The following is a 27892-nucleotide window of genomic DNA, read 5'->3' as shown; positions in this document are numbered from 1 at the left end:
CATATGCACAAAAAGCTTTTGTCAAATTTTGTGCACACATTTTTCTTCAGTATATGTAAAGAGCACTAACGAAAATTGGATGTATTGTCACGTAATTGTCTGTTGCAATGCTCATTTGCCAAGTCTGAGGACTGACCTATCTTGCAGTCATTTTGTTTTTATTTGTGAAGCCATAAATCAGGAATGAGGCCGGGATTCAATCCGATCACAGGTTATAAGCAATGCAGCTTTTAAACGCAATGTTCCCGGGTTAGCGGAGATTGCATTCACGGTAAATGCTGCATACAGTGCCTTCGGAAAGTATTCAGACCCATTGACTTTTCCATATTTTGTTACGTTACAGCCTTATTCTAAAATGGATTAAATAAATAAAACCCTAAGCAATCTACACACAATACCCCATAATGACAAAGCGAAAACAGGTTTTTAGAAATAAAAATACATACCTTAATTACATAAATATTCAGACCCTTTGCTATGAGAATCGACATTGAGCTCAGGTGCATCCTGTTTCCATTGATCATCGATGTTTCTACAACTTGATTGGAGTCCACCTGTGGTAAATTCAATTGATTGGACATGATTTGGAAAGGCACACACCTGTCTATATAAGGTCCCACAGTTGACAGTGCATGTCAGAGAAGAAACCAAGCCATGAGGTCGAAGGAATTGTCCGTAGAGCTCTGAGACAGGATTTTGTCGAGGCACAGATCTGGGGAAGGGTACCAAAAAATGTCTGCAGCATTGAAGGTCCCCAAGAACACAGTGGCCTTCGTCATTCTTAAATGGAAGCAGTTTGGAACCACCAAGACACTTCCTAGAGCTGGCCGCCCAGCCAAACTGAGCAATCGGGGGAGAAGGGCCTTTGATAGGGAGATAACCATGATCACTCTGATAGAGTGCCTCTGTGGAGATTGGAGAACCTTCCAGAAGGCCAACCATCTCTGCAGCACTCCACCAACCAGGCCTTTATGGTAGAGTGGCCAGACGGAAGCCACTCCTCAGTAAAAGACACATGACAGCCCGCATGGAGTTTGCCAAAATGTACCTAAACTCTCAGACCATGAGAAACCAGATTCTCTGGTCTGATGAAACCAAGATTGAACTCTTTGGCCTGAATGCCAAGCGTCACGTCTGGAAGAAACCTGGCACCATCCATACAGTGAAGCATGGTGGTGGCAGCATCACGCTATGGGGATGATGTTCAGCGGCAGGGACTGGGACACTAATCAAGATCGAGGCAAAGATAAACGGAGCAAAGTACAGAGAGATCCTTGATGAAAACCTGCTCCAGAGCGCTCAGGACCTCAGACTGGGGGTGAAGGTTCACCTTCCAACAGGACAACAACCCTAAGCAAACAGCCAAGACAACGCAGGAGTGGCTTCGGGACACGTCTCAATGTCCTTGAGTGGCCTGGACTTGAACCCGATCTAACATCTCTGGAGAGACCTGAAAATAGCTGTGTAGCAACGCTCCCCATCCAACCTGACAGAGCTTGAGAGGATCTTCAGAGAAGAATGGGAGAAACTCCCCAAATACAGGTGTGCCAAGCTTGTAGCGTCATACCCAAGAAGACTCGAGGCTGTAATCGCTGCCAAAGGTGCTTCAACAAAGTACTGAGTACAGGGTCTGAATACTTATGTAAATGTCATATTTCAGTTATTTTTAATAAATTAGCAAATATTTCTAGACCTGTTTTTGCTTTGTCATTATGGGGTAGTGTGTAGATTGAGGGGGAAAAAAACTATTTAACTCATTTTAGAAAAGGTAACCTAACAATGTGGAAAAAGTCAAGGGGTCTGAATACTTTCCGAAGGCACTGTATGTTGGCCCAATGGGAGATTACCTTTACATTATCGCGCAATCTGTAACATTTCAGCGATAGATTGAATAGAGCCCTTAGTCACGTAACTGTACCTTTGCTAGTATTTTAACCTGAATGAGAGCTATTAGGGATGTAACAATTCACTGATACGCATCGGTCCCCGATTCAAATGTTTAAGATACAAGTACATCGGTCAGCGGACCCTAAACGATGCAAATGTAGCATGCAGTCAGAAAATCAATTAAAACCTTAAGTATCACAAAATAATTATCATATGACATTCTTTTTACCTTCCGAAAATACCTCCTTTTGTGATTCATCCTCTCCTTAAGTGTTGAACTGCATGTAACTGACATTCATGTTGCATGCCGAACAACCCCAGGCAATATCAGTAGCCTAGTCAAATTGTGCACTGTGCCCAGCTTCGCGCGCTGACCAACTCGAGGTAGGCGGCCTGTTCCTGATTTCTGCGCAACACCTTCAGCATTCAAATGCTAAAATGGCTTGCGTGATATTAGGCTTTATTAGTAATTTGCTAGGTTATCTATGCGCTGTTGAAAATGCTGTTTTACCAGAGTAAAGGTAAGCTACCGGAGACAACTCATCTGGCTATACCTGCTGAACGGGGCTTACAATTGATTTTGTTGATTGTTCAGCATCAGCAATAGTTGTGCTTTAAACAATCCGTATATATGGTCATTTGTAGATGTACAGGGTAAAGTTGATCATTTCATAACTAGGAAAGCAATCACTTTTGCGAGACGCACTGCATGGCCGAAGCGAGAACATCACTCCTTAAAAACATCCAAATGGTCAAAACCATTTGAGATGGGGGTGAAATCCAATGTTGTGATAGCCAATGAATGAATATATATATATATATGTCATAGCTAATTTGGAAACGATAAATATTAATTCCAGCTCAAACACTTCATCTGTAAAAATGACAAGTTAATTAGTGGGTGATTGCAGAACCAAAGTGGGGGAGACTCAAAAAAAGCCTTAATTGCCCCCCCACCCATGTATCTAGATACGTATCGAATCGTCTTGAAAGGGAAAGATCAACAAACTACTCCATATCTGGTTACTCAAATCGCCACTGTTTGCGAAGTAAGAACCTTGGGTCACCATTATCATCTGCCACCTTCCAGGCCCTTATCTGCATGGCTGCCTGCTCCGTCATTGGCTGCACTACTTGCCTGACCTCTACGGCAAATAGAAAAGGTCAATAAGGCCGCCAAAGTGGACACTGCTGCTGCTGAACGCGCCCTCTAACAATGCACCTCCTCCACCTATGTGTTTGTGTTTTAAGCAGTAAAAAGGTAATGGCATGGTATAGTTAGCCTCCCACTGCAAGTCAGAAGGACCTATCTGTTCTCTAGTTTGTTTGCACAGGTTAAATAATACAGAGAGACCACTCTTCTGGGACCTTTTTCTTTAGACTGTTCTCAGCTGTTCCTATTTTGCAGCAATTGTGAGGACAGTGATCAATCTAGAGTTGTCAATACTTGGATTAAGTGACTTGGAGCTAGATTCAATCCGTATAGCGGCTGTTGAGTGCAGTTTCTGAACGCGGGAACATTGCCTTTAAATTTCTAATCGAGCTATAACGCGGATCTTCCGCAATACGGATTGAATTGAGACCTTGGTCAAACAAGTTATGGCGGACAACAGGGTTAAAAGGACCAACAATAGGTGTGACTGTGATATGGATGTTTAGTTGCACTTCTCACATATAGAATACAAGCTTTATTTGTAATACCAATGTCAGACCACAATGTTATTGCACTGCAAGACACCTTCAACAAAGAGGTACAATTTAAGTGTTTGGCCAGGATACAAACAAACCGCAACGCGCCATCGTCACACTGCACTTGACTTAAGGGAAATTGCCTTTAAAAGACAAGTGCAATGATGGGTGCGGTTGATCATGACTACCAAATATTTTCTCCCACCTTTAGCTAACTTTTTTGGCTAATTATGGGAGACAAATGTGATGAACTATTGGTGCTAGCTCAGAAGCTAAAGCTAACACGTGCGTCAGCATAGAAGGGCTAGATAAAGCCGTTGCCGACTTCAAGTGCAGTGCGAGGTCGGCCCATTGTGGTTTGTTTGAATCCCGTCTTGTCTGTTTATAGGGCGACAAAGTAAAAATCGACTGTTGCATTTTTCTCCATCACATAGTGTTCTTTTAAGACTCACATCTGCCTTGGCTGATTTCATTCTTTAAAATGATTGATACTTGAAAAGCAAAGAACATTGTAAGTTATAGGAATGATTCTGTCCCACAGTTTGACCACTTCAATCCATCGCTTTTGATTCTTATAAGCGGGGTGCATTGTAGTGGGAAACCTAGCCCTGCCAAGGAATAACAAAATGTCTGGAGTAAAAAGCCAATAATTGAGAGTGTAGTACAGCATCTAGCTCAATACAAGGACTCCAACAGCAGTCCCCCAAGACCCCATGCATAGGAGTTTACATTCCAGCCCATCACATATTGAATCAATGTAAATCAACCAATGATGTGAATATGAAATCACATCATTGCTGAAAGCTGCAAGTTCCTTTCAGAATCCATTATATTAGTCTAAATTAGGATAATGGTGAGATGATTAAATTTGAATCATAATTTGAATATGCAATGGGTCTGGGGGACCAATGTTGGAAATGAAGGCAATCAGACAAAACTACAGATGACAGAGAGGAGGGTCTTGAGAAACCAAACACACTACAAGATGAAAACAAAAGCTAATGTCACCCTTTTATGTTTAACACTGATTAATAGCTACATGGTTTCTGCTAATCAAAGCTAACTGACGAAACAAGCTTTTTCTTGGTGCGGGCAAAAAAAATACCCACCAATGCATTAAGACCAATATAGTCTCACCTTCTCAAGAGAATCCTTCAAGGGTAAAATAATCTACCCCGTTTTCACATCAGTACAGCAGGATGGACCTGTATTAAAGTGCAGACTGGGGTGAGGGAGAGGGAGGGGGAGTGGGAGTGGGAGGGGGAGTGGGAGTGGGAGGGCGAGGGGGGGAGTGGGAGGGCGAGGGGGGGAGTGGGAAGGCGAGGGGGGGAGTGGGAGGGCGAGGGGGGGAGTGGGAGGGGGAGGGCGAGGGGGGAGGGCGAGGGCGAGGGGGGGAGGGCGAGGGGGAGGGGGGCGAGGGCGGGGGGGGGGGAGCTGAAGGCCTAAACTGACACAAGGGTTGCAGGGCTGGTTCAATGATCCACGACCGCAACAAACATTCACAACGGAATAAATGACAAGTCCCCCACCACTTCTCCTCCACGCTAGCTTTCCTAGCGTTGAAGTTATTCTACTAGTTTGTGGTATAGGGCTGGTTTAGCGTCAGGCATGGTGTGGCACTTGATGCAAAACGATAACCTAGTTCTCCCAAAACGACCGAGACTACATGAAAACGGGCTTATATATAGCCCACTAGAATGTTGTTTATATGATATGTTCTATAGAACAGTGGCTCTGTGATTCGTCAGTAAATGTCATTTAACGCTAATCACCAGAATACAAAGCAACATTCACCAGTCTTTCATTTTCCCATCTAACAAATCTGATCTGCATCCAGGTCACCAAAGAGTTTAGGACCATTGACATACATCTTGCCTCTGTCCCTGCAATCTATTCGCTAGCCTTCAGCTCAATGGCATTTCAATGAGAACTCTAGCCCCGAAATTGATTACTTTAAGAAGAGTTTCCATAATGAGAATTTCATCAGGACTTGACATTAAAAGCTTATTCAATAACTTGTAAAAACAAAACCACACTATGTCGTTGAACCACACAGTCCGTCACCACCAACGGCAACTCAGAAATGTCACCTTCAAGTGCAAACACACTGAGCGTTAGACAAGGCATTGGTCTTTAAAACGACTTGGCACTGAGAAAAATAAATAAGAAGAATAATGGAAATCTTGATAATTGTTGGTAGAGATCATTCTCTTTCTTTCCATAAGGGGAGGACTGGTAACTAATACAGTATGGTTGTTAGGGGAAGAGCAGCTTGCGAGAAACAATGTAAAGTTAGGAAGGAAAGTGTGGTGTACTACAGCACCAGTATAGGCAGTCATGGGCCGCGTGGGTGTAAAAGGAGGTGAGGGCCGTGTCGCAGCGTCTCGGCCTGGTGTCGAAGAGATAGGCCCAAACTCAGTAGGCCGCGTTGCCATGGTGAAATGGTGTGAGGGAGAGGAGAAAGAAAAAACACAGCAGTCACTCTAGCTTTGGGTCCCCAAAGAGGTGGATGTTGTTTGGGGTAAGAGCGGATGGTCAAGGGGGTGAGGTGGGGGGTGGGGTTTGGAGCATAGTTGGCACCGTCTCAGAATAGGAGGGGCATGTTGCTGATCGCTGAACAAAAGCATCCCTATACACACACACACCGTCCCTCCCCTGTACCCCATCTACACCACCAAAGCTTTGCGTTACCCTGTTCCCAGAACCACCCCCCCACAGCAGTCCACTGGTACGCTTTTGGCACAAAAAAAAAAAGAGTTTGACACGATAAATCAAGGTGTGGGCACAGGGCTCGCTAGTTCCACTGTCTCTTCCCACCTCCCCTTCACTGTCCTGCGCTCTCATTGGTCCTCAAAGCTCCAATCACACTCTGGATGTTTTCTTCTGGGACCTATGGGAGATAGGGCGGGGTTAAGTCTTTATTCCAAAAGCTCCAGTTTAAACTGACCTCTACAATTTACCATACAAACAGAGAGAGATACATAGAGGGCGTGGAGTTGTAAACCATCACTCACCAGGGCATGGTCGAACTTGAAGGTACTGATGTAATAAGCTGGAATGTCAGCAGTCGCCAGGGGTTCCGATATTTGAGCCACGATACCACACTCGTCTGACACAAGGCAATAAGAATAAAGAACAGATATCCATGAATATCAGATATTTAGATTTTTTTTTTTGTCATTTAGCAGACGCTCTTATCCAGAGCGCATACATTATTATTTTTTTTTTTCATACTGATTCCCCCATGGGAATTGAGCCCACAACCTTGGCGTTGCAAACGCCATGCTCTACCAACTGAGCTACATCCCTGCCGGCCATTCCCTCCCCTACCCTGGACCAATTGTGCGCCGCCCCATGGGTCTCCCGGTCGCGGCCGGCTACGACAGAGCCTGGATTCGAACCAGGATCTCTAGTGGCACAGCCCTAGACCACTGCGCCACTCGGGAGTACCAGACATGAGGCGTATCTGGGCGTTTAATGTATTCCTCACATTGCCAAGTAATATTCGTATTGGCATCACAGTTGGTTTTTCCTAATCTTAGCCAGATTACACTGTCTCTTGGTGCTGTGCACTCTGCACAGAGATCTGACTAACATATGGGAGACCTGTGGAAACCAAACAGAGAAAACCACAACGGTTTTACTTACCAAATCCTAAAGGCTGTCCCCCAATGCGAACCATTTTCCAAAGCTCCCCTGAAGCACTAGTGAAGAGGACATTGTTGGGAAACCTAGGATGAAGAAATGAGAAAATGAATGCACACACTCATTCAATCTATAGCAAGTAACATTGAAAGCTATTATTTAATGTAGCGCTCACATCAGATGCATTCAAAGATTTCAGAAAACAGTGAATACATATTTTTGTCTTGTGTGTTAAATGGAACGATTTGGTCAAATTCAGATTGTAGGCCAGTGGTTGCCCTACATCAGGGTTCCCCAACTGGCAGCCACAATTTTTGTTAGACATAAAATACTAAAACACCAGCAAATAAGCTCCAAGTGTTTTTAATTTAGGAAAAATATGTTGCAAAGTATTCCCACGCATAATAGAGAGAGAGATGAGATCATACATACATACATGTAAGCAAGGTTTGAAATTATGTTTTATTCAAATATTATATCTGTTTGTGCGTCTTGCGGTCAATTTGCAGTCTACAAATTATTTGTAATTATGTTCCGGCCCCCTGACCATCCACTCAAGAAAAAAAATCAGCCCATGGCTGAATCTAGATGATGATCCCTGTCCTACATGCTATGGTGAAAAACACATAACTTCGGAAGTACTAAAATCTTGGTCAACATATTGTCCCCCTTCATAGCTTGGAGACAACACTGACCCATATAAGGGATACCTCGCCAATGTAGGACAAGCCCATGATAAAGTATCTACTAATGTAGTGGACTGTAACCCTTTAGTTCAATCCACATGTGATTAGTAATGCAGCTGTTCGGGTTACCCTGCAAGTGACACCTGCAACGGCTGTCAACTCTACATTAACTTCTTTATTTATAAACTTTTTATGATATTCTATGTTTGTTTCCTAACAACCCAGCAGCAAACAAGTTGTCTACAAATGACTCAAAACAGCAAATTGACATAGCAGTTGTGCCTTTCTGATGGTGATAGACACCATAACCATGTGTTTATTTATTTATAAATGGCGGGACCACGAGAGCACCCACCGTCGTGTCGTCTGCTCGTCCATGACCAGAGAGATGTAGCCCTCAATCAGAGAGAAGGAGAAGAAGCGGATGTGTGCGGAGTCCTCGCTAGATGCCCCGGGCTCCTTTATGCTGGAATAGAAAGTACTGAGATTCAAGTATGTCCAATTGAACCATCTTTCAACTACATTTGGTCCATTCCCATTCCATCCTGGTCATCCAGTGGTCTGCTAGTAAAATCTTTCTCCACCTTTAAAGTCTAACCATAACAGCAGCATAACCATCCTATGACAGCCCTTGCTTAAGTCTAACCCTCTTCCAGGTTCTAGACTTCCTAAATATTTTTTTTGTCTGAACTGGAGCAGCTAAATGCTCCTGTGGCAGTGTGTGCATGATAGTCTCTTACAAAGAGACGGCAGATGGCCTCTTGTGACAGCCTTCTGTGAAACAGGAGGAGTGGGTCCTTACCCGCCTGAGTAGAACATGACGTCCATGAGCAGGGTGGCCACAGAGGGCAGTGTGTCTGGGTCCAGGCTGGTCACACAGAACATGTTACTGGGGCTGGACAGAGGGTGGATGATGGGACGGGGCACTGAGAGAGAGAGAAAACATTTTCATTAATATGATACTGGCGGTTGTGAACATATATGCTTTAAAAAAATACTGATTCATGCTACCCATCAAATATGTCACCTAAAGAGATTTACAAATCTAGACAACAAAATGTGGTCCCGTGTGGCTCAGTTGGTAGAGCATGGCGCTTGCAACGCCAGGGTTGTGGGTTTAGATTCCCACGGGGTACCAGTACGAAAATGTAAGCACTACTGTGAGTCGCTCTGGATAAGAGTATCTGTTAAATGACATGAATGTAAAATTACCCCCCAAAATTGGGGGGCTTAGTGGCCGGGGGCCCTAAGCGACCGCTTATGTCTCTTATGCCTGGGGCTGGCTCTTGCTGTTCTGCCTGCCATATCAAACTGTGTTCTCAGGTCTTCTGTTCTGGGGAAGAACCTTGACAGCGCGTGCTGGATTGACATACTCTTACCAAACATGTCTTCAAACATGTCAAGATGAGGATGTCAAGTTCAGTACACTCCACCGCACAAGTTGGATTGTTCAATTCAAGGTTTGACAGGCTGCAACATAACAGCCAATTAATATCAGGGAGTCTCTGCAATATTCTCATTCAGGGGATGAAATACATTTCCATTTGTATCACAGAAAACCCAATGCATAACCTGAAACTGATTGTGTGCATTACTGTATCTATGTCCAGTAGCCTTTTCAGACTACTGAGCCGAGCTGTGCTGGCCTGGTTACACATGTCCCATAGGGGCTCGAACTGTACAGGAAAGGAACATGTGAAAAGTAAATAACCGAGCCAGTACAGTTTGTGTCCACACGATAGTGTGAAAAAGGGATAACATGTCAGTAATAGTGAATACAAGTATTGTGTGCCTACCGAGTTTAGGCTTGACAAAGCCGTTGGTTACTCCCAGGCTGTTGGCGGCCACGGTCTCTCCGTTGATCACCCTCAGCAGGGTGAACTCAGAAGACAGGGTGTGCATGACCATGGGCAGGTCCCGCTCTCGAACCTGGAGAACACAACACGACCACTACGCCATCAACAACTCAGCCTCAACCAAAGCACAACACACTTCTTACAACAGGGAAAACCAAAAAGTTTTATAGAAACGTGAAATAGCATTTGAACAGCAGGTGAGGACGGTCTTTCAAACTGGCAGGTTAAATTACATCAGAAAGTAACTCACATTTGCACTTCAAACACAAGTTGTAACTGCACTTATCAGGGGAAAGAAACAATGGTGTCCCAATAGCAAACTATTCAGTGAAATTTCAAAAGAACTCAGAGAGCTTCTGCATATTGCTTATCGGAACACTTCAAGGATAAGTAAAAGAGAGGGGCCTGTGGGCACAGCAAATGTTAATCAAGTATTTAAAGCAGGTATGTCTGACTAGCAAAAGGCTTGGGAAAACAACCTCCCAAAGGAATGCAATGCTTTAAAAGCTGGAGACGGTCTTCTGCTTTAAAATCCAATTTCAACGTGAAATGAAATGCCCCAAAAAGGTGTCCATTATATGGGCCTAATGCAAAGCTACTGTGTGTCCATTCCCCCAAAATCGTGCTCTCCTTGACTGAACTCTGTGCCGCCGCCTCTGAAGAACTGTACATTTGGACATGACGGACTAATTCCATCCCCACGGGGACCATTCTGCCGGATCCTGACAGAAACTCATCCATCTCCTTTCCCCCTGACTAAACCCTTATTTGAGTTGCATTGAGGATGTAAACAAAATGTGATTCCCCCTGTGAGAAGCTGGCCTCTAACTCCTCTAGGCTGGTTGAGTCAGACAGAAAGTCAGGTTACTTAAGGCTCCCTCCCTCTAAATGACTGCATTCTGCATTTGGGTCGGGTCCCACCATTTATGTAACGCAAATAATCATAATACAACACCAGAGAGAGAAAAAAAAGAGGCCTTGGCCCAGCCGGTCTTCCTCCTTCGGCCTGGCTCAGACCCTCAAATACAATCAGACACAGTGGGAGGGAATGAGAGAGCATGCAAGATAGAAACGGAGAGAAAGAGAGTGAGTGAGACAAGACAAACAGACAGAGATTGAGGCAAAGCGATAGAGAGACATGATTGAGACAGACAAATAGAGAAACAGACATTAGGCAGAGAAAGAGAGAGACCGATGAGAGCGACGCAGGTTGTTTCCTCCATTTTACAGACAGTGATTAGGCCGTGGCTGGGAGCAGCTGGCGTGGAGGGAGAACAGTGGCCATGAATGTTACCGGGAATTCCAGCAAGAGACTGAGCTGAGGCTGATCCTCTTTACATAACTACTGCCAGATTATCAACATCTCAATTTTTTTGGTACAATTATTTCCATACACAGGCACCGGTTATTCAGCAGACCTTGTGTGTTTTTCTCTTCCCCCCCCCCCCCCCTCTTAGTAGCAGGGTAATAAAAATACTCCCTTTGGCCAAAAAGGCCTGGCATGAGAAAGGACTGGTCTGATTAAGCAACTTCGACAAAATGAAAATATTATTCTCAAAGCAAAAGCGCCGCTCAGGGAGGTACTGTACATCCACTGCTATTGTCTTTTCACGTTGAGCAAAATGGAAAAACACTCACAGGCCACAAAGTACAAGTGAGGGCATACTTGACTAAAATGGCCTGTTTCGTAAGCTATTTTCGATTATCTACTGGTATATTTAAGAGTAGGCTACCTTCATTCCACTGGACCCCTGGTAACATAACAGGTAAGGCAAATGACCATGTTCAGTAATACTTACAGGAATAAGCAGCTAAGCTGACAAATACATCCTCAAACTGAATGTGAGTATCAATAACACGTGAGGAGAATGGCGCCGCTACAAGATGCTCATAACAATTGCCATTTGGCTGGCTGATATCTTGCATGTGTTCCTTGGGAAGTTGAGGAAGACATGCAACAACACTTCTAAAGCCTAATTTATACAGTACGTACGCACGCAATGCAAGAACGCAAATGGCAATCCTGGGTACTTGCGTCAAGTTTGTAATTGAGGGGCTGCTCACATCTACACTGGATCACCATTTTGACTAGCTATTAGTAGTTCTTGCGTTGCATACTAGGTAGGTTATAAATTATGCTTAAGAGAGGTCTGTAGTGGAACAGCACTCACCAAGATAAAGTCAGTCTGATAGGTGGACAGCATAAACACAGAGATGTTGTGGTCTGCCAGGGGGGCAATGACAGACTTGGCTATTTTGGTGACTCCGATTGGCTGAGAGTTGGTGGCGCTCCCACCCCCCGACACCACGTTGAGAGCCAACCATGTGGCCTCGGCGACACTAAGGTGCTCCGACTCGGGCAGTTCTGAAAGGGGACATGAAAATGGCGCATTAGTGTGGCTCCAGATGGATGTGTCTGTCTGTCAGCGGTCCCCTTAGCGATAAATGAGGCCGCTAACGGCATCGCCGGACTCTCAATGGCTCTTATTTTACGGATGATTGTTTGACATTCTCCTCCGCTGATGAGCTGGACGAGGCATTGTCAAGCCTGGGTGCCATAAATATGAGAGGGGTCTGACTTGGAAAAAGGCTCGACTCCACTGCTGAGAACAATGAGATATCACACGACTGACCATGGTTCTTTCATCATAAAATTGAAGAAAAAAAAACTTGGTTAAACAAGTTGCATTCAAGAGGGTCTTCATTGCGGTTAGTAAATTAGCTTATAATCACTCAGGGTAAAACATTTACCCCTGAGCATACATTAATAGCGAAAGCTATGCCAACAATCTCAGACTTGTTTTAACAGCCTCAATATAGAGCTAAATGTGTGTGCGGCCATTTTCATGCACTGTCACAAAAACAAAACCAAACAAGTATTTGAAGCCTCAACGCAGCAAAGGAAAGTACATACATACAGATGAGCACAATATAAACGTCCAGACAATCTACCTACAGTAGAATACCTGCACCTGTTTCACAATGCAGAGCTTCTAGTATCCATGGTGACCAACGAGGGTCACCCTGGAAACCAGTCTGTAATGACATGGATTCACTCACTCAACCACAAAACCAAGCCAGTCACAGCTTGGCCTCTGTTAACCCATAATGGAACAGCGGGGAGAACTGATGTAGCAATATGTAGTCAAACATTGGCAGCCAGTCAAGATATGAGAAAATCATAGGTCCTTGCTGTCCGGGATCCTTGGGAGTTGAAATGTACAATGGTTAAGGTAAGGGTTATGGTTAAGGTTAGGGATGTCCCAAGGATTCTGGATAGAACTGACTGAAAATCATAGGTCTACAAATGTTTTCCTGTTGTCTAATTCTGGTTGCCACAGTAACCTTAAAGATCCAGTGGTAGCGACCACAAAACCCACCTTTGAAGCCTTCCTCATCGACGATAATGGTATAATCCTCCGGAGTTTCCGTCAAACTGAAAAACTTGCATCTGGAAACGATAGAGGAGGTTTCACAGTGAATAACATGGTTCATTATGCTACTTGTAAATCACAAGTTAGTTTCAACAGAACATATTGACTATCTCAGTTCAATTATTAAAATGGAAAGGAATTATTGCTAAGCAAAAAGGGATCCCCTAAATGGACAGACATTGCCCAGAAATGACCTCATTGGACATGAGTAACTATTTATTTTAAATGTTACATCATATGCCTATTGCTTATGTGTATACGGACCATTCAGTCATAACTCAAGCAAAAATGTGAGGTTAACAATTAGCAACTAAACTTCTGTAAAGCCTCTGTCATCAGCCTCCAAAAATCTGTGTGACCCCACATGGCCCACGAAGTTCCTTTCGTGGAAAGCAAGCAACACTCTGTGTCTGATCACAAGTCTGAATATCTTCTTTATCACCATATTTAAATGACATAATTATGGGCTATATTTGAGGCCCATCAGGTCATCTATGGGCAATTCCAATTTGGTAACGGAATTACGAGTTTTAAGCACTTAGTAATTCACAAACAAATTTGATATCAGTAAAATCACTGTGAACTTTCATTATTCTCCCTCCACGTGAATACTGTAAGTCGCTCTGGATAAGAGTGTCTGCTAAATGACTAAAATGTCAAATCTATACCTTCATTTCCCAAAAATATAGACTCTTAGCTTTCATTTGACACTCAATTTGATATGCTCCTATGAACTTCACATGTTGCTGCATATGGGTCTTACATCATTTTATTTTTTTTGCTATTAGGAATAGATCAGCTTTAATATATTGCATTTTTTTATTTTTTATATATGTTTTCCTTCTTTATTATTTTCCCCTAATTTGAGTAAACTAATGGACAACAATACTTAGACTACTACATTTTACAGACACTGTACATTTGACCATAGTTTTCCATGCTTTCCTTTCTTCCCACCCATCAGCTACGCTCAACCCCCTCCCATCTATCTCTCAAAACCATCCTGTTTTGATTTCTACTTGCCATATATTTTTTACCTGTGCTGTGATGTTTCACAAAAGTTTAACCTTTCTATTTTCATAGTTTCTACAGATTCTAAATAAAAATTGAAGATTTTTACTAAGAGTATTATTACATTACTGATCGATTGACTACGGCTTTTCAAATCACCCAACAATGCTATTTGCAGAGTTAGTTTTAGGTAAAAGTTGTGATTTTTCAGCCATTCCTGAAACTGCAACCAAAAACAAGCTACAGAACAAGTAATCTAATGATTCTGTCTCTTCGCAGAAAAATCTGCAGAGCTGGCATGTTGTATCCCCCATACACATATAATTCTAATGGTTGCAAGAATTTTGTAAAATAATTTAAATGGAAAAACTAAGTTTTGAATCAGGAGTTGTTTTGTGTATCAGTTCATAAACCATGTGCCATGGAATTTGCACATCAAAAATCTCTTTACAACTATTTTGCAACCAGTGTAGCACAGCTGTACATTTTTTGGTCCTTAAAATGTAACTGGTATACCTTTTCTATTTAGCAATTTAAAAAAATATATATATACAGTTGAAGTCGGAAGTTTACATACACCTTAGCCAAATACATTTAAACTCAGTTTTTCCCAATTCCTGACATTTAATCCTAGTAAAAATTCCCTGTCTTAGGTCAGTTAGGATCACTACTTTATTTTAAGAATGTGAAATGTCAGAATAATAGTAGAGAGTGATTTATTTCAGCTTTTATTTCTTTCATCACATTCCCAGTGGGTCAGAAGTTTACATACACTCAGTTATTAGCATTTGGTAGCATTGCCTTTAAATTGTTTAACTTGGGTAGCCTTCCACAAGCTTCCCACAATAAGTTGGGTGAATTTTGGCCCATTCCTCCTGACAGAGCTGGTGTAACTGAGTCAGGTTTGTAGGCCTCCTTGCTCGCACACGCTTTTTCAGTTCTGCCCACAAATGTTCTATTGGATTGAGGTCAGGGCTTTGTGATGGCCACTCCAATACCTTGACTTTGTTGTCCTTAAGCCATTTTGCCACAACTTTGGAAGTATGCTTGGAGTCATTGTCCATTTGGAAGACCCATTTGCGACCAAGCTTTAAACTTCCTGACTGATGACTTGAGATGTTGCTTCAATATATCCACATAATTTTCCTTCCTCATGACGCCATCTATTTTGTGAAGTGCACCAGTCCCTCCTGCAGAAAAGCACCCCCAATGCATGAGCACGGTTGGGTTGATGTTATTTGGCTTGCAAGTCCCCCATTTTTCCTTCAAACATAACAATGGTCATTATTGCCAAACAGTTATTATTTTTGTTTCATCAGACCAGAGGACATTTCTCCAAAAAAGTAAGATCTTTGTCCCCATGTGCAGTTGTAAACCGTAGTTGGGCTTTTTTACGGCGGTTTTGGAGCAGTGGCTTCTTCCTTGCTGAGCAGCCTTTCGGGTTATGTCGATATAGGACTCGTTTTACTGTGGATAATATAGATAATTTTGTACCTGTTTCCTCCAGCATCTTCACAAGGTCCTTTGTTGTTGTTCTGGGATTGATTTGCACTTTTCGCACCAAAGTACGTTCATCTCTAGGAGACAGAACGTGTCTCCTTCCTGAGCAGTATGACAGCTGCGTGGTCCCATGGTGTTTATACTTGCATACTATTATTTGTACAGATGAACGTGGTACCTTCAGGCGTTTGGAAATTGCCCCCAAGGATGAATCAGACTTGTGGAGGTCTACAATTCTTTTTCTGAGGTCTTGGCTGATTTATTTTGATCTTCCCATGATGTCAAGCAAATAGGCACTGAGTTTGAAGGTAGGTCTTGAAATACATCCACAGGTACACCTCCAATTGACTCAAATTATGTCAATTAGCCTATCAGAAGCTTCTAAAGCCATGACATCATTTTCTGGAATTTTCCAAGCTGTTTAAAGGCACAGTCAACTTAGTGTATGTAAACGTCTGACCCACTGGAATTGTGATACAGTGAATTATAAGTGAAATAATCTGTCTGTAAACAATTGTTGGAAAAATTACTTGTGTCATGCACAAAGTAGATGTCCTAACCGACTTGCCAAAACTATAGTTTGTTAACAATAAATTTTTGGAGTGGTTGAAAAATTAGTTTTAATGACTCCAACCTAAGTATATGTAAACTTCCGACTTCAACTGTATATATATTATTAAAATGTTGGTCTTTAATGTAGGGCCGACAGACAAGTTCCTTCTTGCCTCCTCCATTTTTGCGGTAATGTTGCAATCAGTTGGTTGTAATTTTGGATAGAGCAGACATTTCCATATATTTTTGTTAGCTCCATATGTGACATAACTCCACCAGTCCTATTTATGATATAATTAACAAAAATATTTTTTTAAATTTTATTATTATAAATAATGTATTTTTTTCATCAATTAGTATATTTGAGTTTAACCATAATATTTGTTGTAATATTTGTACTGTATTTTCAAATAACTGAAAGTGAGAGGTTGTAATCTGGATAAAGGGAAAAGGGCCATTTTTGAACACGGGGTGAGCCATTCTTACTAATCTGCCAGTTTGGATTTAAGTATATTTTTTGTATGGCTGAAGCCTTTAGTGAGAGGTTCAATGCTTTAATATTTAATTATTTTAGCCCTCCGAATTCATATTCATTATATAAATGGGTCAGTTTATTTTGTCTGGCTTGCCATGCTAAATACATTTGAGTATTTTTTGCTCATATAATAAAAATAAAGGTTATTCGGCGTTGGCAGGGCCATAAGTAAATAGGTCAACTGGGATATGACTAAAGAATGAATCAGGGTGATTTTTCTATAAATAGACAGGTATTTACCTTTCCCTGGTAGCAAATTTTTGCTAACTTTCTATAAAAATGTATTCTAGTGAGATTATTTATTTATTTCTGAATATGAATACCAAGTATGTCCACATTTGATTTCGTAAACTTCACGGTAATATAAAAGTTACATATTTTTTTATTCCAATACGTAATATGCATTTATCATAGTTCGGTTGTAATCCAGAGAGGTTAGAGAAATTATCTAGATCCTCTAGGAGGCTGTGCAGGGATCCAGATTACGGAATTTAAAAGAAAACATGAGTCGTCGGCGTAAAATTATACCTTTGTTTTAAGCCTTGGATTTCTAGCCCCATGATATTATTGTTGAATCTGATTTTAATAGCTAACATTTCGATGGCCATAATAAAGTAGCCATTATTTACCATTTTACACCTGGGGTAACTATATAAAACCTTAACCCATTGTATAAGAGATTCTCCAAAATTACAATAGTCAAGGCATTTATATATACATTTTTGTCGTACTTTATCAAAGGCCTTTTCAAAATCAGCTATGAATACCAGGCCCTGTTTTCCAGATTTTTCAAAATGTTCTATTGTTTCCAGTACTTGTCTTATATTATCTCCAATGTATCGTCCCGTGTAGCTCAGTTGGTAGAGCATGGCGTTTGCAATGCCAGGGTTGTGGGTTAGATTCCCATGGGGGACCAGTATGAAAATGTATGCACTCACTAACTGTAAGTTGCTCTGGATAAGAGTGTCTGCTAAATGACTAAAAATGTTCCCAAAAAATGTAAATGTAAAAAACATGTCTGATTAGGATGAATAACATCCGACAATACCTTTTTAATTCTATGCGCTATGCATTTTGCAATACAATACTAAAGTGTAAGGGGCCTCCAGTGTTTTTGTGGTTATGGGTCCTTTGATATAAATGCCCCTATGCAAACATACCCAAATACATGGATCTCGAGTTGAGACTGGCAGCAGCTGCTGCATACTTTTATGCTGATCATAAAACCTGAACCAGCTCATGATTCTGGGAGAGGAGCAATATTTGTCCGATCCACCCACACCTCTCTTTCAATCAAGGGGTACCATGATACTTGTTGATTGTGGGAAGCAGCGAGTCTGATGCCATGCGTCATTTATTTGATGATGATGGCATGCGTCATCTCTAAATACTCGACTGGCCTACTTGTCCCACTCTCAAACCTCTCCTGTTGTTGTGTCATATCATTTCGAGTGTCCTTGGGTTGGCATGATGGATAGCATTACTAATACATATGCATGGGGAAAGGGTGCCTCACTGCCATTAAATGAGATTTCAGATTAGATTCACCTTCAGTATTGACTTGGCGCTTTAGCACTATAGGATTTGTGTTTTCGATTGAAGGCTTTGAGATGATGAAAGGATGCTGAGCAAACAGTAGACTTTAGAGAGTGCCGTTTTGAAGTTTGTCTACCTCATTTCTCTTGGTGCATGTACCTGGAAACTGCCATAAGAACAAACATTTGTAACTTGATCTCTGCTTTTGACTTGAAAAGTTAAATGACTCAGAGGGATAGTGCAACATGGCCGTGTCCTCTTGAAAATATTTGTGTACTTAAGAGTTTCACGCATTGCTCATGAAAAACTTTAAACAATTGGTTATATACGGGTAACTCCCCACCAGCTGATTTCATGTTCAAATATGAATTGCAAAAAGCATATTTCCATTCAAATCAAACGTCTTTCTTTAACTTGATTTATTTTCAAGCAAATGCTTGAGGAAATTCCACGGTAATGGAATTGCGCTGAGACTCAGATTTTTCATTTAAAAATGTATGCCTAACAAAAACCATTGATTTAAAAGTTTAACAAACCATACAACTCTATGCACAAGGAATAATTTTAACATTTTACACTGCACATTTTACAAAAACACATTTACTGGAAGAACTGTGCAGATACAAAGGTTGGTAACAAAATAAAACTGAGGGAGATTTTACCACAATTCTGTTACCAAACTTTGGCATCTGCGCAGTTTTTCCAGTAAATGTTTTTTGTTTGTTTGTTTACTGTAAATTGTTCAAAGTAGGCATAGAGTTGTTGGTTTATTAAACTTTGAAATCAATGGTTCTTGTTTAGCATATTTTAAAGTGAAAAATCAAAGTCTCAGCCTAATTCCGTAATTTACCCAAGGCTTCCTGCTGGAATGAATATGTAACGGTACAGTACTACAAACTTTACCATGTCTCTTCAGACATCAGGATATGTTTTGCCATAGACCAACAACATACCTTCTGAGATTCAGTTAATGGATTTTCATATCAAATTATTTTTGATAAGTACCATATAATCTCTGTTGTACAGTGCCGAGAAAAAGTATTCTCCCCCTTTCTGATTTTCAAATTTTTTGCATATTTTTGACACTGAATGTTATCAGATCTTCAACCAAAACCTAATATTAGATTTTATTTATTTAATTAACAAAGTTATGCAACAACCAATTCCGCTGTGTGAAGAAGTAATTGCCCCCTTACATGCTGACCACACCGTTTGGGTTGCAAATGAAATGTACACATACAGTTGAAGTCAGAAGTTTACATACACCTTAGCCAAAAACATTTCAACTCAGTTTTTCAAAATTCCTGACATTTAATCCTAGTAAAATTCCCTGTCTTAGGTCAGTTAGGACCACTTTATTTTAAGAATGTGAAATGTCAGAATAATAGTAGAGAGAATGATTTATTTCAGCTTTTATTTCTTTCATCACATTCCCAGTGGGTCAGAAGTTTACATACACTCAATTAGTATTTGGTAGCATTGCCTTTAAATTGTTTAACTTGGGTCAAATGTTTTGGGTAGCCTTCCACAAGCTTCCCACAATAAGTTGGGTGAATTTTGGCCCATTCCTCCTGACAGAGCTGGTTTAACTGAGTCAGGTTTGTAGGCCTCCTTGCTCGCACACGCTTTTTCAGTTCTGCCCACACATTTTGTTTAGGATTGAGGTCAGGGCTTTGTGATGGCCACTCCAATACCTTGACTTTGTTGTCCTTAAGCCATTTTCCCACAACTTTGGAAGTATGCTTGGAGTCATTGTCCATTTGGAAGACCCATTTGCGACCAAGCTTTAACTTCCTGACTGATGTCTTGAGATGTTGCTTCAATATATCCACATAATTTTCCTTCCTCATGATGCCATCTATTTTGTGAAGTGCACCAGTCCCTCCTGCAGCAAAGCACCCCCACAGCATGATGCTGCCCCCCCTGTGCTTCACGGTTGGGATGGTGTTCTTCGGCTTGCAAGCCTTCCACTTATTCCTCCAAACATAACGATGGTCATTATGGCCAAACAATTATATTTTTGTTTCATCAGACCAGAGGACATTTCTCAAAAAAGTAAGATCTTTGTCCCCATGTGCAGTTGCAAACCATAGTCTGTCTTTTGTATGGCGGTTTTGGAGCAGTGGCTTCTTCCTTGATGAGCGGCCTTTCAGGTTATGTCGATATAGGACTCGTTTTACAGTGGATATAGATACTTTTGTACCTGTTTCCTCCAGCATCTTGGTTCAGAGTTCATTTTGATATTTCAACCTGCGTGTCTGGATCGCGTCTGGTGTGGATGTACAAAATCAACATGCGAGTGCCCGGTCTAGAGAGCATGTTACACTCAATAACTGGTTGTGCCACCTTTAGCTGCAATGACTGCTATCAAATGCTTCCTGTAGTTGTTGATCAGTCTCTCACATCACTGTGGAGGAATTTTGGCCTACTCTTGCATGCAGAACTGCTTTAACTCAGCGACATTTGTGGGTTTTCAAGCATGAACTGCTCGTTTCAAGTCCTGCCACAACATCTCAATTGGGATTAGGTCTGGACTTTGACTAGGCCATTCCAAAACTTCAAATTTGTGGCTTCTTAGTCATTTTCATGTTGTCTTGCTGCATGACCCAGCTGCGCTTCAGCTCACAGACTGACATTCTCATGTAGAATTCTCTGATACAGAGCAGAATTCATGGTTCCTTCTATTAAGGCAAGTCTCCCAGGTCCTGAGGCAGCAAAGCATCCCCAAACCATCACACTACCACCACCATGCTTGACCGTTGGTATGAGGTTCTTACTGAGGAATGCAGTGTTTGGTTTTCGCAGGCATAATGGCCCCCATGTCGTCCAAAAAATTGACTAAAGTTTTCCAAAAAGCACCTGGATGATCATCAAGACTCTTGGATGAATGTTCTATGGACAGATGAGTCAAAAGTAAACTTTTTGGACAACATGGGTCCCTTTATGCTTGGCAGTTCTGCATGGAGGAGTGGTCCAAAATTCCTCCACAGCGACTGATCAACAACTACAGGAAGCGTTTGGTTGGAGTCATTGCAGCTAAAGGTGGCACAACCAGTTATTGAGTGTAAGGGAGCAATTACTTTTTCACACAGGGGCATTGGGTGTTGCCTAACTTTGTTTATTAAATAAATGAAATAAGTATGTAATTTGTGTTATTTGTTCACTCAGGTTCCCTTTATCTAATATTAGCTTTGGTTGAAGATTTGATAACATTCAGTATCAAAAACATGCAAAGGTAGAGAAAATTAGAAAGGGGGCAAATACTTTTTCACGGCACATATGACAGGATTGTGTCATACATAAATCAACAACACTTCCTGATATTCACTATCCATATTTGACAGTGTCCATAACACACAACCAAGATTTCTTTATATCAATGCTAGATCAACAGTGAGACAGCACATTTAGGGAGAAGGCCATCAACAACATTCTAGGTGGTAAGCAGCTTCCAAGCCAGCGCCTTGTGTTTGTGTGGCTCGACATTTAGTCAACACCCCTCACATTCTACATGAATGCAAGGCACTTCACAGGGAGCTTCTAAATGAGTTTGATTCAAGCTGTTACAACACCCTTGAGCAATTAACAACCTTCCATTACTTGACTCGAAATTGGACGCAATCAGTACTGTATGTGACGGGGGGGGACAGCAGATATAGAAACGTAGTAGGCAAATCTATTAGTGACTCCCAAATAGTAGAAATGCCATGAAATTACAGCTGCAACAAGGCCCAAATCATAGACGAAGACTGTCAAAGACTTTATCGTCCCACTTGAGGCAAAACAATGTTCTGAAAACAGACCAACTTGGTGCATCCAGCTCTGTCTGCCAACAATGGAAGCAATGAAACACTTCAAGATATGAGGGGAAACCACAAGCTATGTTTAATGACAGATGCATCTATTTCCATTCAGTTCTGTCTGTGCATCAGGAAATAAGATCTTTCAAACGTTTGTCTTCTAATTTCTATACTATAACTGCTGTTTTACTTCATGGAGAGTCTGAGCTATCAGTATCTTTATCTGCATTTTTAAACACTTCTTTAAACATCAATACACTTTCAAATCATAGTTTGTCAGACATTATAATACCTCTAAAGTAGTCTGTCAAGATGAAACCAGATCCCACGACATCGGTTGTGTAGATCCAGCTATATGCCTCCACCCCAAATGAATTAAAAAGATAAGCACCAACTAAAACCAGGAAATTATACGGTGCTCATCTTTTCTATTCATTTGAGACAAAGATGGATCTACACAACAAAGGTTGTGGGATATGGTTTCTATATACATTTCCATCCGACCATACCACTGCAAAATGTTAACCTAAATGAATGTTTTACGCTCCCAAGCTGTGCGATGCAACACACATTTATACTGCATTCTGTGGACCTCTATACCTCCTTTTCAAGTATTTTTCAGGGGTCACCACAGCACACCTAAAAAGGTCACTGAAAGGTGGAGGAGAATTTGCCTTGAGGAGAGCTTGGTAAATATAGGCTAGCCAATGGCCTTTTCAATCCCATGTGTCATTAATGTGTCACTAAAATATACTTGCCTTCAACTTGTGTCCTGGTGCAGTTATAACAGCAAGGATCACAAGATCTTTGTTGGAATGCAAAACTGTTATATTATTGGCCTGTAGGCCTATTTCTCACAGATGTAGCCTACATTGCAGTGATAAGAATAGGCCTTGAGGAAATAATCACTTGAGGAAAATAGCACTAACGAAGTTTAGGTTAGAGTAGCCTATTGATAATATGCTCACAGCACATTTACAGTGGCATTCCATCATATAAATATAACTTTTGCAATAGGCTTACAGAAGATAATCTACCTATAACCTGCCCTATCCTCATCATGCCAGGTGAAATGAATTAGGAAAAAAAGACAGCGTTATTGTGAAGCCCTAATTATAACCTATTCAATTGATTAAAAACCGAGAAAGACTGTAGCCAGAAACACAACTACCGGGCAAGCGCGTTCACATCCACGGCAACAAATCGATTTGCTTGCTAACCAAATCATGATTGCAACATCGCAAATTATGTATTCGCCATAATGTCTCACGCCGCCGGTTCAAATTTGATGTAAAGCAACCACCTCACCGCATATAATTTTACACCCACACACAACGAAAAACAACACCGCATAGCTGCAATGCCGCGTTCACGACATGTGGGAAACTCGGGACCTCCGAGTTAAAATGAACATACGTTATTTGCTTAGAGCTTTTTATTGGTTGATTCTACTTCCCAAGTGGGAAACTCCGGTATCATCAGTGGAATGCCGCGTTCAAGTGCTAGTCGGAACTAAGAAATGTACGACTTGCTAACTGGTTGAACGTAGCACATGTATAACTACAACCAGAAATTCTCGAGTTTCCTAGTTCCGACTAGCTCATGAACAAGAAGCGAAGCAAGAGGGTTAACTCCGCCCCACATTAAGCAGATCATTGACTATAATGCAAGTAAGGAGTTTTTGTATGGGGAGGAGAAATGAGTGTTGAATTTAGTCAAGATTAAAATGAATTGCTATTTTGATACTTGAGGCTTATTTGATCTAATATAAATGTTGTAATGTCTAGGTTGTTACGAGTGCAGTGATATACGTGTGATGCACGTGACATCCCGGCAACTGAGAAAAAACACAATATAGGAGTTGTCCCTGCTGAAATTCGAGATGGCCTATGCATATTCATGAAGCTAGCATAGCATCTCACTCTCCATTGAATACAGGCGGTTGATGTCAACACCCCTCTTCGATTGTTAAAATAATATATTAAAATAAGATGTATCCACCAAACCAAAGCGATGAATAGGCGGGAGCTTGACAGCCCGACGTTCCGGTCTGTGGACAACGAATCCCATTGTTAGGGCGGAGTCACATGCCTCATTATATCCAGTATCATCTTTCTACAAGTAAGCAAGTAGGACATTTCCGAGTTTCCGACACGACTTGAACGCGGCATTAGCACGTAGACTACACACCCCTTCACGTCGACCGGACTACAAAAGCACAAAAGCTGAAGAAAATGACAATGCAAAACTAAATACTGAATTTAAAGAATACTGGCAGCACTCATTGACTCATGCAAAAGTAGAGCATGCATTTTCATTGAAAGCTAAAAAGATAACTGCTGAAGACATAATTACAATTGGACTGCTTTGCCACAACGATCGGTAACATTGTATCTAGTCGCGCAATTAGTTTGCAATAACATTACTGCCCAATAATATATTAATGATGATTCATTTTCTTTATTGTAGCGGATTTAATAACATTGTTAATATCTATAAAGCTACTTACCTTGTTTTAGAGGGCAAGAAGGCGAGTTTGATTAATCCGTGAGTGCAAATCTGAATGCCCTCTTTTGCTATACTCGCTACTTTCAAGCTGTGTTCTAAAATATGCAACTCCATCTTTTGCGTCTTCTCATTTGAGGAACATCTAAAATATAAATGTATATCCTTTCTAATAAAAAAACAAATAAATACACCTATATAGCTTATAAAAACCGTGAAACGGAGCAGAAAGCAAGGGAGGGAGAAGGGAAAGTTATCCACTTAGGAAAAGAGTGAAAGAGAGGTATGATAAAAGAATCACAATGAGGGAGAAAAGAGAGAAAGACTGTCGGTCCCCGTGTATTCTCTCCGACAGGGATTGGAATAGTCCAGCAGCTGGTAACAGTGAAACAAACAACTTGCCACTCAAAAGAAGGGGAGGACCTGCTCTGTCACACGGGCATGTTGGGACATGTAGTTTCACATTTCCTATGGCGTCATGGCAGGGCCATCATGGAGCAAATACAGGGCCAATGCAAAATGTGATGACAAATTAAGTATTTTGTCTCACTGTTTCATATATGCATGATTTGTAATGCATAAAATTGTCTGAGGACAAACCCCAGACATCTTACAATTCAACCATGCAAGATAGGCCTACTACATCAGTGCACATCACATCCAAAAACAGTCATCTCTAGGACATTAATAGCCTGTCCACTGTCCATACATGTCTTATATACTTACCTATCACCATCTGAAATTCATGAACTGTTTGCTTGCAGTTACTCACACAGGTTTTGGTCCTATAGGTGGCCTACTTATATGGTTAAGATTTTGTAGGGGGTTGCATTGAAAGAATTAAGACTAATTTCCCTCTCCACATAAATACAATTTAAAATTAAAGTAAGATTATTACAGTAATCAGAGTTGCAGGGTAGGCTGATTGATAGCCGAAACTGGGGGACAACACGCTTGATGTCTGACAACCTCTGACACATTATACATTCGTAATCTTAACAATGGGGCCCTGTTAACTCAATCACAATACTCACTTTCTTTTGATGTAAAGTTAATCAGCTCCGCAAAGCAGATAGCAGCATGGTAAGAGTTGATGTTGAACACAAAGAAACAAGTAGCCTGATTTATGGGATTCCACTCAGAGCATCACTCAATGGAGGTTCAGAATTCATGGCTTGGTCAGTCAATGCATTGGTAAATGACACTGGTGATGATGCCAATAGGTAAACAAGATCTTGAAAGAGTTTTTGAACTCTGACCTTACTACCTACCAGACTGGGATTTTGAAGGGTCTATACTATCTGGGATCCTTGCGACTTCCCTACCCCCCATTGAAGTTGAAATGTAAAATGTTTAGTTAAGGTTAGGGTTTAGGGTAGGGAAGTCACTAGGATCCCAGATAGCACTGACCGATTTTGAAGGTGCTGGAATTGTGCCAACAAACTAGCTTTTCTATGATTTATTTTTGACAGAAATCCAAAGACTGAGACAACAGAAGGTACAAATTAGTTATTCATGGTATTCTCTGTGCAAAGGAACTAACTAAATCATAATCACCATTGATGTCAGGAATCCCTCAGGACAGTGGTTCCATTGTGCTTTGTAGAGCGCAACATTCATACGTCTTTGTAGAGTGTCTTTACAAAGGCAAAAACAGGTACGCTTAAATGCCTTTTTCTCAGGTCAATTTCTTTGAACCTGCAGGTGGGAGGACAGACTTGTACAGGTGGTGAAGTCATGTCATACAGTGTAAGTTCCATCTCAATCACCATCGACTGACTGCTATTTCGTAGATAGTGGGTAGTAAAGGACATACTCTCGGTAGCTCCATCACCCCTCCTACACTCACGGACCAGACAAGGCCTTGCTTCAGAATAAAAAGTAGACAGCTGTTTAATTATTCACAGGCTATGACTGGTGGTAACTAAGGCCCTAGCTGACCGGAGCCATAAAACAACAAGCTCCTTTTTGTCTGTGGCAGTGATAAGATCCTACAGCCACTCTGATCTCGCAAAGCTAGGGCCCAGTTGAGGGGGTGGAAAATATGGCATTGTTCAGTTCAAAGGACATTTCCCTTCAGATGTTTTTTTGTATTCTTGCTGCAGTGCTTGTATGTTACTGTGTTTCTCTAGTGCCATTTCCACCACCTCCCCTTTCCTTGGATTGACATGGACTAGTGAACGTAGATTTATGGGTCTGAAGGAGTTGCTGAGTTGGTTACTTTAGACTTGAACTGAACTGCAGGTTCATCAAGTTGTTAGAACAATTTCTAGGGGCGTCTGATGAATAGCATTTACCACATTTAAATACTGTACGGATTAATACATGTGATGCTATAGACTTTTACTTTTGTGAAACTGCAAGAGCATGCATTTCCATATTTAGGGGAAAATATCTAGGCCTACTCCTCCCTGTGATCAGATAGAACACGATTGAGCATCTTGAAAATAAACATGCAGTTCATATTCCCCTTTAGATAAAAAGCTATGCCCCACCCCACTCCAACTGGTATACAGTTCAAAACAATACTGTACATATCCTATACCGGAGTGCCAAGTCTGGGACCAAAAGGCTTCTGAACAGCTTCTACCCCCAAGCCATAAAACTGCTGAACAGTTATTTGCAGATTTTCTTACTTTTGGGGAAAGGGCTCCTAAGTAAGCATTTCACGGTAAAGTCTAAACCTGTTGTATTCGGCACTTGTGACAGAAACTTAGATTTGATATTCTCTACTGATGCTAGGCGAAATAGGCTAATTAATATGAGAACTGAAAACCTAAGTTATAATGCATTTCTTTCTACATTGATGGAGGACAGCATTGACACGAGCAGTAAATTAGAGGGTTGAAGGAGTGGACGGCAGGCAGTTCACAGCAGGATCTGTACAGACTGTTCTTGGCACAGAAACACAAGAGCCCCATACTGTTTGATCCTCAATTTAATGAGAGCATAAACCCTCAATGAGATTCCTCTCATCGGTTGGTACATTTCCTGAGATATTACTTGGGCAAGCCCTAGGATGAAAAGAATAAGGCACAAGACATAAAAAAAAACTCAAGTTCCATCACTACAGATCAGCTCAAAAGTATGAACCAGAGCTGAGGACACAAATTGGGAAAAACTCAAGCAGATTTTTTGAACAGCTGTAATGCGAGGGAGGGATTATGTAGTGCAACATCAGGGCAAATAAATGTGATAATACAGTGGGAACTACATTTATGCCTGTGTCCAAACACAATTTAGTTGAACTATTCTA

General features: G+C 41.3%; 1 protein-coding gene across 1 annotated transcript; it reads right to left on the bottom strand.

The window, feature by feature from the left end:
• Window positions 1–3562: 3562 nt before the first annotated feature.
• Window positions 3563–24978, bottom strand: castor2 (cytosolic arginine sensor for mTORC1 subunit 2). Its single transcript, XM_084178529.1, has 9 exons — window positions 24641–24978; window positions 13144–13214; window positions 11935–12128; window positions 9704–9836; window positions 8710–8833; window positions 8263–8373; window positions 7225–7307; window positions 6591–6685; window positions 3563–6466 (listed from the first exon to the last, which is right to left on the bottom strand). The coding sequence occupies exons 1-9, from the start codon at window positions 24751–24753 to the stop codon at window positions 6401–6403; spliced, it is 990 nt and encodes a 329-aa protein (XP_084034655.1). The 5' UTR covers window positions 24754–24978; the 3' UTR covers window positions 3563–6400.
• Window positions 24979–27892: the final 2914 nt, after the last annotated feature.

This window comes from Coregonus lavaretus (genome assembly GCF_964263955.1).
Source record: "Coregonus lavaretus genome assembly, chromosome: 15".
Taxonomy (NCBI): Eukaryota; Metazoa; Chordata; class Actinopteri; order Salmoniformes; family Salmonidae; genus Coregonus; species Coregonus lavaretus.
This window is presented reverse-complemented; position numbering and strand designations above follow the sequence as displayed.

What these genes read in the sequence shown, in the direction of transcription:
- castor2 (XM_084178529.1), bottom strand. Translation starts at nt 24,753, where the DNA reads ATGGAGTTGCATATTTTAGAACACAGCTTGAAAGTAGCGAGTATAGCA. An exon ending in CGATGAGGAAGGCTTCAAAG is followed by an intron (nt 12,129 to 13,143) that starts GTGGGTTTTGTG and finishes GTCCCCTTTCAG; the next exon opens with AACTGCCCGAGTCGGAGCAC. An exon ending in GTCATGTTCTACTCAGGCGG is followed by an intron (nt 8,374 to 8,709) that starts GTAAGGACCCAC and finishes TTTCTATTCCAG; the next exon opens with CATAAAGGAGCCCGGGGCAT.